Here is a 10225-nt window from a genome sequence, read left to right on the forward strand (position 1 = left end):
CTAGGGTGTTGGTGCCGCCCTGGGCAAAGGCTCTGCTGGGTCAAGGCCCTTTAGGCATGCAGAGAGCAATGACTTGCAGACAGCGTCTGCAGCACCGTCCATCCCTCCCTGGGCACTAGCTGTAACCTGGACTCTCCTGTCCTTGCCTGGCAGCTAATCCATCTCCAAGTCACCGGGGTTCCTTTCTCCTAAAGAGATCCGCTTGCCATCTGTTGCCTTCTCTTCCTTGATGCACCTACCTGTTCAGACCACGTCTGCGGCAGGGTGCACCCACCTTCCTCCCACTGAGTCATGGAGTAACGACCGCTTGCCAGACACCGGCCGGGAACGCCTGAGGCACCTCGGTGAACAAAATCCGAAAGCTCTGGCCCGCTGGATACCGAGATTTACTCTTCCCAGCCTCCTGCCTGGGCTCGGGGCCACTACTTTGCCAGAAGAGTCAGCCTCCTTGCCCGCACTGTCCACCGGCCAGAGGGGTGACGGTTCGGCGCGGGATGCTGCACATGCTCCAGGTCGCCCCAGCACCGCTGAACCCCACATTCCTAGCCCCGGCCTGCGAGCCGCCACCCCGGCCTCCCCTCGCTTCTTCCGACGAGCCTCCGCGCCGCTGCACCTGCTAGTCCCTCTGCCGGGCGCCCGCTCCTACTGCGGTCCCAGCCGCAGCGTCACCTCCTCGGAGGCGCTTCCCGCTTCGCATCATGTCTTCTACCCTGCCTTTCGATCCCAGTTGGCGATGGCCGCACTGCCCCCTATCCAGGCTCGGGACCCGGCCGAGCCCCGCTAGCGCAGAAGCGGGGTCCGCACCGTCACTCCGCACACCTCGTGTGGTTTTTTTTTTTTTTCCTCGTGTGGTTTTTAATCTCACCAACCCGTCCCTGCACCTGCCCGGCCCCCTGCGCCCTGCGGGCCCCACGGTCAGCCGCCAGAATCCGCCGCGCCCGCACTGCCCGCACCGGCCGCACTACCCCGCCGCCCCGCGCGCGCTGCAGCGGGATCGGGGGCTGCGAGCCCAGTGCGCGTGCGCAATGGGCGGGGCGGGGCCGCGGCCGCGTTAACTCCCTCCGCGCCGGTCCGGGAGCTGCCCGCGCGGCGCGGCCCCCAGCCAACAATCTGCGGGCCCCATGTGGGACGCACCCAGCCCCGGGTAGCCCCAGATACCTCCCCAGGGAGGGATATAGAAGAAGAGTCCCCGACGCGGCTCACCAGAAACGGCCGTGGCCCTTTAACACTCCCCTCGCTCGCTCCCATTGGCTTTACGTCATCGCTGCGCGCCCGACAGCGGCGCCTTCCCGCTCCCGAATCCTGACGCCAGAGCGGCGCCGGTTTTAGCGGCTGAGGAAAGCGGGAGGAGGTTGCGGCGGCGGGAAGATGTAAGTTGGGGGAATCCGACCCCATCCGAGCTTCGGGGGCTGCCCGCAAAGCTCGGCGGGGCGCGTGGTTGGAGCCGGCCCGCCCCTCGGCCTCTCGGTAGGCACGGCAGCCTGGCGGCGCGGCAGCGGGTATGAAAAGAAAGAGTGTGGCCCGGGGCGGGCGGAGTGGGAGGCGCCGAGGCCGCGGCCCGGAAGTGGTCGAGGCCGTGGCGGGCGGAAGGGCGCCTCAGATCGTCCCCCCTCTGCGGCGCGCCCGGCTAGGCCCGCGGGACTCGGAGAAGCCGGGAGCGCGGCTTCCGCCTTCGGGGCTCTGCCGTCGGCGTGGAGACCCAGGCCCGCCACGCCAGGCTCTGCCCTGGAAGCCCTCGCGGCCCGGCGCCTGGACTGGGGAGTTGTGAGTGAACGCGGACGGGGACGGCGGGGGCGGAGATGCTTTGTGGGGTGCCCTGCAGGACCGGCGGACCCTCCCCTCGGGGCCACTAGCTGAGTGGGCCGTGCCCTGGTCGGTGCGAGCCCCTCGGGGACGCTGCCCCCGCTGTCCCTCAGCGCGGCCGCACGGGCTGCCCCAGAAGGGAGGATACGGGAAAGCAAAGTCGTGGCCTTTTCCTCTTAATTTCGCATGACTTGTGCCGAAAATGCACTTTTCAGTGGGGAAGGTGCTTTGAAGATGGGAGCCGAAACGCCATCTGCTCGAGGTTTAACTAACTGTTCTTTCTCTCTCTGGCTGTTGGACGCGCACCTTTCCGGAGGATGGGGGAGGTAACCGAGGTCCTGTGCTGTGACCCCAACTTGTGTGAACAGAGAGCCTCAGTCTCTGCTGTCTAGCACTCGGCCACGCCCGGCAAAGTCCGCTCGCCCTATGGTTCTTGATGTGTAGAGCTTGAGAATCCTGGTGGTGCTCGTTGTCGCGGGGTACCTTGGGGCAGACCTTTGGGACTGGGGTGGGGCCCGGGAGTGTGCCCTGCAGGTCCGTGTTGCTCAGGCAGGCAGCCCGGGGCCACACCAAGGGGTTTGACGGGCTTAGTGTGGGGCGGGGGGAGTGTTTTATGAATGAGTTTTTACACCGGTTGAACGTGGAAAAGATGATATATGGGGTTATGGGCTCTCAGATAGTTTACTGAACGTCAGTTTCATCTGTTAACCTCTTTGCTCGGTGGCTACTGGAACATTTTAGGATGTGCTTGTAGCTCACACTGTTTCCGTTGGACAGTGCTGCACTTGGTGATCCCCTAATGGGGTGGCCCAGGGACCCCTGTTGAGCATTCAAGAGGTCATGTGAGACTTTGGGACACCAGAGTTTATGTGGGGGGAAAGCCTCCAAACACGGAGAGACATCCCTTTCTTCTAACATAAGCTAACCTTTACTGAGCCTTAACTAGGTGCCAAGTTTGGTAACTATGGAGGTGTAGCAGCTGTAATTGTCACCGTAATGCTCATGCGAAGTGGAGGCTCAGAAAGGTTATGTGACTTATCCAAGGTCACACAGCAAAGCTTCGAATCAAACAGGCAGGCTGGGTCCACAGATTCTTACCCACCGAACTATAATTCCTGATTGGTGGCCACTGACCGTGTCTATCCAGTGTTGCATGCTCAGTACCTGTAGTACCTTATTGTTTTAAGGCAAAACATCTTAAACAATTTTACCAGCCCGGAGAGGAGCAGCAGAAGTGACAGACATTCTGCTTTCTTCTGCTCTAATTTGATTGTCCAAAGCTGGCCTTCTTTCTTGAGTCACGACATTTATTCGGCATTTTGGGCAGCCCTACACGTGTGAAAACAGGATCCCAAGTGGTTGCCTTGTCCGGGTTAGTTAGAGGCTGTTGAGGAAGATGAGATAGAAGTAGATGACACCAACATCCTGAGATCTTTGCCTGCAGCTCAAGCAAATTGTAGAAAACCTCCCTGGAAATACTGAAGGTCAAAGATCCCCCAGGAGACAAGGCACATAATGGATTAGTCGTTTGTTGTAAGTCATATTTACTGAGCACATGCTGCAGTGCGGGCACTTTGTTAGACCCTTACGATCAGTGTCCTCCAATTCCAGTGCCTCCCCCCCACATATATATATACACACACACACACACACACGCTTTATTTTGGGGGAAAAATGTAAACATACAGAAAGGTTGAAAGAATTGCACAGTGAATACCTGCATAACCACCACCTAGATCCTACAAGTCGCATTTCTGCCATATTTGCTTTATCATATACCAAACCACCCATCAACATTTTCTGTTGCATTTTGAAGTAAATAGCAGACTTTGGGGTACTTTCCCCATAACACTTCCATATGCATTTCATTAACTGAAGTTAAGCATTTGCAAGGACTGCTTTCTAATTTAACTATTTTACTGCTTTTTCAATGTTCACATGGGACATTTTATATGTTTGCATTTGGGTGTTAAATGTTTTGATGGTGGTACCTGTCACTTTTGAAATGGTTTTTGCTTCCAGTTATCATATATCCAATGTGTCCTACAAGGAAATTGCAGCAGTAAAACAAGAGATCTAATCACACCAGTAATCCTATCAGAAGAGCCACACTTGGCTTTTTTTCTGTTCTGCCTGCAAATGTGGTGGTGTAGTATTTCTAAGGGGATGGTAGAGGGCTTATCATCAAACTAAGGAGTGAAACACAGGTATTGTACCAACTGTAAAATAAGTGACAGGCACCACCACAGTTTCCTTATGGAAAAGACGACAAGGTGAGGTGAGGGTCTGCCTGTGGGCCGGGACTGTCCCTGAGGAAATGGAAGAGGTCCCTGGATGTTCCTGGCTTTGTGGGCGCTCGCTGCTTACTGTGTTCCTTGCCACCACCTCGTGTGCTCACCTTTTGACTGCAAAGTAGATTTGTTGCCTTGCCAACTCGTTCACTCTGTAAATCCTTTTATCTTGTTATTAGGCTGCACTTTGGCGTAAATTGCAATCGATTAGGGATCGTTTCTCAGACTCGAGTTAGAAGTGAGAGTTCAGATAAGTGAGGCCACCATTGCTGCTTTGAACACCTCAGAAGGGGAGAATGGATTTATCAGGAGTGAAAAAGAAGAGCTTGCTAGGAGTCAAAGAAAATAATAAAAAGTCCAGCACTAGGTAATCCTTCTGTCAGATTTTTCTAGTGCTACTTTGGGGGTGCTCGTTACTAGGGACCCTCAGAAAGGGGAAGATTGGAAATGTTTTACATATTACAGTGATGTGTCCTAAGCCACAGATCATTTTGCTCTGGGATCACATGGGATCTCTGTAGCCCTTTGGATCCCCTCTTTTGGGTAGTGTTGTTTCTGGGTTTGGTCAGAGGGGCATGCGATCTCACACTCTTCCTCACCATCCAGGGCTCCTTCTCCTACCAAACGCAAAGACCGCTCTGATGAGAAGTCCAAGGATCGTTCTAAAGATAAAGGGGCCACCAAGGAGTCAAGTGAGAAGGATCGTGGCAGGGATAAAACTCGGAAGAGGCGCAGCGCTTCCAGTGGTAGCAGCAGCACCAGGTGGGACCCCGCAGGGCAGAGCACTGAGCCAGCCTCTCTTCTGTGGCCACGCCCCTTTTCCTTCTCGAAAGAGCCCAGAGAGTCCTCATTATTTACACAGAAAACACTTTGAGCTCGTTAATCAAGGCCCTAATTATGGCAGAGTGGTTTGGGTCTGCTCTGGTTATATATGGAAGATGGCCTTTGGGTGTTTTCTAGAGATGTTAACGAATGGGACATCTTGGGGTATGTGGTTCTCTCAAGTGCTTTTTTCTTCAGAATCATGATTGGGTTGCCCTAGCCTAAAGCTTATTTTTTCTCCAGTTGAAAAGCAGCCTGAGTCCCTCGGTAGTCACCTTCCAGGCTGGGTTGGTGCTTCCGACTTGCCAGACTCTATCTGTACCTCCCAGTAGGTGAGGCTTCCGTATAGCTAGGAAGTGCCCCCTTCCTTCCTTGTCGCTGCACAGTGTGGATGCTGTTTTCTGTCCCCACCTAGGGCTTTGGCCAGGCAGGGGTGGGGTAAATACCATCCCCACTCCCTGAGGAAGGGAGACATTGAGGCTTGAAAACAGGAGGACAGTGGTTTCCTCTTGGGAGCATGAGCACGTGGAGGCTTGTCTGTTCGGAAGAAATGCTCCCATCCACTGTTGCCCATGACACATCTGTCTCATTTGTCAGGTCCCGGTCCAGCTCTACCTCTAGCTCGGGCTCCAGCACCAGCACGGGCTCCAGCAGTGGCTCAAGCTCTTCTTCAGCATCTAGCCGCTCAGGAAGCTCCAGCACATCCCGTAGTTCCAGCTCCAGCAGCTCCTCTGGCTCGCCGAGTCCTTCTAGGCGCAGGCATGATAACAGGAGGCGCTCCCGCTCCAAGTAAGCTCCCTTCCAGCACCACTTCTCTGCTCAGGAGTGCCCCTAAAACTTGTGAATTATCTGGGAACTTAAGTTTACAAACGGGGGTCTGTAAAGTTATGGTAGTTACTATAGAAGTAGAGCTAAAAAGGAGTCTTTATTTTAGTAGGATTTCTGAAGCAGAGATAATATGAATATACATGAACTGGTAGGGAAAGCGTCCTTATAAAAAACTGTCATTGTGGCAGTTAGCAGCCCCACTAAAAGAAATTTTGACTTGACAGAAATTGATTGTTTCTGGTGTTTTGTTTTTTCAATCAGATCCAAACCACCCAAAAGAGATGAAAAGGAAAGGAAAAGGCGGAGTCCTTCCCCTAAGCCCACCAAAGTACACATCGGTAGGCTCACCAGGAATGTGACTAAGGTGAGGGATCTTGGATCCATCCAGTGGACAATAGGGTGTGTCTCTTCTGCAGATATTTTAAATGGAAAACTAGAGAAGCAGGTTTCAGAACTGAGAACATAGACTCTCAGAGGACTGGCGGGATGGTGCGTCGAGCGGGGTTATTCTGTGTGAGACTTACCCCAGGTGCCGAGGCATAGCTGTTGTGGGGTGACTTCTCAGCTCCCACACGGGTAATTGTGGGTATGCATCAGAGTGACCGTTCTTTCCTCTAGGACCACATCATGGAAATATTCTCCACCTATGGGAAAATTAAAATGATTGACATGCCTGTAGAAAGGATGCACCCCCATCTGTCTAAAGGCTATGCATACGTGGAGTTTGAGAACCCAGATGAAGCCGAGAAGGCACTGAAGCACATGGATGGAGGTGGGTGACCCTGCCAGCCCTCCACTGAGCTCCCTTCTTTGTTCCCTGTGCAAGACCAGCTACCTGCCACACGTAGGGACCTTAGAACTGATTTCCAATCTGGCTGCACATCACAATCGCCCTGGAGCTCTCTCGGGGTTCCGGTTCTTAACCAGGGGGTGTGTGTTTACTGAACACAAGTATTATGGGACATTATTCTTGGAAAAAGATCAGCAAATATGAATACATTAGCATTTTTAGAATTTTCCAATCTGTGAAAGCTTAAGGATTAAACGAAGGGATTTTTTTTTTTTTTTTTTTTTAATAAAGACTACATTAGGAGTATGAATAATGAAGCATTTGGCTTTTATATGGGAGTGTTTCCTTTAATGCTCTCTGAGAGTCATTTTCTGTTGTGCTAACATTTCAGCGTTTTGAGGATTACTTTGCTGAATTCACACATTTTATTCATTTTCCTAAAACTTGTATCTTAACTGTTTGTGACATTTATAGCTGTTCTGTATGGAGCAGAATGGTTTTAACAACAGTGGAACACTTGGGAATAGTTTTGGATGGCCAGTTTTCATTTCGTCTTCAAGTCAGTGTTTTAAGGAGCTTAGAACTTGTCTCTGCCCCAGCTCGATGCTGTTGTAATCTAGACAGCCGGGGCCAAGAACCAGGACTGCCCGTAGCACACTGTGGGCTGCCAGGCCACCTAGGGAGGAGAGTCTGAACACCCCAGAACCTTGGAGGCCCTGTTATACACACAAAAAAAACAGTGCAGCAGTTTGATGGGTAGTTGCCCTTGAGCCCTGGTAGAGCTTGGATACTAGGAAATTTTCCTTACCACCAAGCTAATTCTCTTTCAGTCTACTTAAATTGTGGCCCATCAAGCTATACACAGCAGCTCTTGACCTTATGAATCACACCTTCATTTTAGAGATCCTCAGTCATGCATCTTTGAGAGTTTGAGCACTTGCTAAAAATCCAAGGACACTTGGCCATATCCAGGGTGTGCATGGCTGTCCATATTCCCCATGTTTTAAGATTCTGGTAGGACTTGAGTGTGTGTCCGCATATTGTGTTGCACACCATGCATGGGGGAGCTGGCCAGATTTGTCTTCGTTGCTGTATGCTCAGTGCCTGTGAAAATTCCTAATTTGGGCTGGCTTTGGCAGTGGGCCAGGGCAGGACCTTAGGCTGCATTTAGTTAAGTCTTTTGAGTATGTTCTGAACACAGGTCTACATGCCCAAGTTATTCCCACAATAGCTTTGCTGTTTTCTTGAGGGTAGGAATTGAGAAGATAAAAGAACCCTCCACCCTTCCGGGGCATACAAGGGCTGTGCTTAGTCCCCTGAGCAGTCCCTGGACTGGGGTCAGGGTGCGTGCTCCCCTGGAGTTCCTAGGTCGATGCCTTGCCTTTCTTTGCTCTTTTTCTGAGGCCCTAAAGATTCCTCAGGCCTCCACCCTTCACTATTCTTACTCAGTTGCATTCACACGCCTGGTTTTTTGGCCTGAGGCACTTTTTCCAAACTCTTAAGACAGACTTGACAGCTGAACCTTGTTTTATTTTGTTCCCTCACCCCCAGAAGTCTTTTCTTCCTCCTGAACTATGATGCAGTCATAGATCATCCCTCCCACCGGTCACCACCAAGCTCTAGAGGCTTGGTCCAATATAATGGACACTGCCCTCATGGGGACCCAGCACCCTGAGGCCACCTTCTGGCCACCTGGGAGGTATTGGGTGGGGTGTGGCTTTTACAGCAGGGGAGAGGACTGGGCTACCTGGTTGGAGGCCACCTATTCGAGGGCGGTCCCTCTTGAGTTCTTACACTTTACCCCCATCTCAGTCCTGCGGAGCCCCCAAAATGTCCCCACTCCTCTTGCTTGCCCCCTCCCGCTGTTCTAGAGGAGGAAGTTCAGGGTCAGGGCACAGACCTTCCCTTCATTGAGTGGATTCAGGTGTCGCTTCCTCTTGGAGGTGGTTGTGCATCAGGTGGCCCCGTGCATCAAGATTGAGTTCCCCATGAGATTCCGTGCTCCCCTACAGATTTCCTGATGAAACCTCCAGTAGTAGTAACTGTCAGTATTTCTGTGACAAGCTTAGTTCCCCTGTCCTTGCTTACCAGGCTAGGCCTACATCTGGCACGGGCTGGCCTAGGCTGTGGGGGCTTGTCAGATATTTTGGGACTTGATCCTTTTTTCAACAGGACAAATCGACGGCCAGGAGATCACTGCCACCGCTGTGCTGGCCCCCTGGCCTCGGCCGCCCCCCAGGCGATTCAGCCCTCCGAGGAGGATGCTGCCACCACCTCCCATGTGGCGTCGGTCGCCCCCACGGATGAGAAGAAGGTAGGGCGATTTGGAGTCTTAGAGGGGACTGCTTGGGCCCGGTGTAGATTTGTTTCATTTACAAACACAGTGTGACGGTGATGACTTTGGAACCTTACTCAGCCCTGCCCGCCCCCATGCTGCATGGGGGTCAGGGTGGCTGCTGCTGGAGGGAGGGGCGGGCAGAAGGTGCAGCCCTGCAGGTTGCACCAGGATTCCCTGGAGTGCAGTCCCTTTCCCCTTCCCAGCTAAGAAGACAAGAAGGGTAGGGTGCGTGGTTGGCTCAGTGGGAGGAGCGTGGGACTCTTGATTTCAGGGTTGTGGGTTTGAGCCCCACATTGGGTATAGAGATTACTTAAATAAATATTAAAACACACATACACAGACACACACAGGAAGGGTCAGGAGAGGAGGCTGAGTCCGAGTCCCTTGGCAGAGGCCAGAGCCTGGCCCTCCTCTGCTAGTGGTGTTGAGCTGCCCTTTCCATAGCCCTCAGGAAAGGGGGCTCCCCAACAGATCCCCTCTTCCTTCCCAAGGGCTCCGTGTCGGTGCCATCCCCGGAGCCATCCTGACTGAAAGCATTGACTGTGAAACTGTACAGCATTGTTCCTTCAAGAAGCCAGCTTTGCCCCTGCCGTCCGTGACGCGGAGCAGTGTCTGGGATGTCGGCCTCCATGTGCGATGTGGTCTTTTCTCTTCCCGCAGGTCACGCTCCCCGAGGCGCAGGTCCCCCGTGCGCCGGCGGTCTCGCTCCCCTGGCCGCCGCCGCCACAGGAGCCGTTCCAGCTCCAACTCCTCCCGATAAGCAGGGCCCCCGGAGCTCTGCGCCCTGTGACTTCGATCCCATCCACTTCAGCTTTGTCACTTCTCTAGCCAAAGGAGGGTTGGTTGGAAATTCCTCACTCAGGGCAGGCTTCGAGGACAGCAACTGAGACGTTTCCTCTGAAGGCAGTGTTCATGGTTTGGGGTTGTGCCTGTAAGCATGCCCTCCAGGTTTCTGGCTAGAAAGCTCCCACATTTCCAGTTCCTAAGAGTCCATCCAGTGGCAAAGCCAGCAGGGACAAAGCAGGGCTCCAGGTGGTAGTGTGGCCCCAGCCTGGGGGTGGGGTACCTGTTTCATTTCCACAAATGACTGGGGGCTGGTCGGGGGTCCCGGTCCTGCCCTCGCTTGTTGGTCTGCAGGGTCCCTCAGGAAAGGGTGCACCTGGGTGCAGCTGCCGTTCCTGCTCGCCTTGGCCCTGCTCCCCTGATCGGCTCCTCTTCCAGCACCTGCGGTCAAACGGCCCGTTAGTTCTGGGAAATGGTTCTGTTTCTACGTGTACTCACGCACACACACACCCCATGTCTCCCTTCCTCTGAAATTGGTGGGCGTAACGAGAGCCGGCTCTGCAGGGTCAT

General features: G+C 53.5%; 1 protein-coding gene across 10 annotated transcripts; it reads left to right on the forward strand.

Moving 5' to 3' along the window:
- Positions 1-1266: 1266 nt before the first annotated feature.
- On the forward strand, positions 1267-9784 carry RNPS1 (RNA binding protein with serine rich domain 1). 10 transcript variants are annotated; one of them, XM_032425823.1, is made up of 10 exons: positions 1330-1370; positions 1632-1764; positions 2120-2129; positions 4274-4461; positions 4701-4856; positions 5514-5705; positions 6006-6108; positions 6363-6516; positions 8707-8848; positions 9533-9784. In XM_032425823.1, exons 4-10 carry the CDS (start codon positions 4391-4393, stop codon positions 9630-9632), a joined length of 918 nt encoding a protein of 305 aa, XP_032281714.1. In that variant the 5' UTR covers positions 1330-1370; positions 1632-1764; positions 2120-2129; positions 4274-4390; the 3' UTR covers positions 9633-9784. The 10 variants fall into 10 exon arrangements, with proteins under 10 accessions (XP_032281711.1, XP_032281712.1, XP_032281721.1 ...); XM_032425821.1 differs by lacking the exon at positions 1632-1764 and having other exon boundaries at positions 1272-1370; XM_032425822.1 differs by lacking the exon at positions 1632-1764 and having other exon boundaries at positions 1292-1370; positions 2120-2138.
- The last annotated feature ends 441 nt before the right edge of the window (positions 9785-10225 follow it).

The sequence above is a fragment of the Phoca vitulina genome, unplaced genomic scaffold, assembly GCF_004348235.1.
Source record: "Phoca vitulina isolate PV1807 unplaced genomic scaffold, GSC_HSeal_1.0 scaffold33, whole genome shotgun sequence".
Lineage (NCBI taxonomy): Eukaryota > Metazoa > Chordata > Mammalia > Carnivora > Phocidae > Phoca > Phoca vitulina.

Bases quoted from the DNA above. Each gene is read 5' to 3' on its own strand.
- RNPS1 (XM_032425820.1), top strand. From the start codon at position 4,391: ATGGATTTATCAGGAGTGAAAAAGAAGAGCTTGCTAGGAGTCAAAGAA. The intron at 5,706-6,005 runs GTAAGCTCCCTT...TTTTTCAATCAG, and splicing joins AGGAGGCGCTCCCGCTCCAA to ATCCAAACCACCCAAAAGAG. The intron at 6,517-8,706 runs GTGGGTGACCCT...TTTTTTCAACAG, and splicing joins ACTGAAGCACATGGATGGAG to GACAAATCGACGGCCAGGAG.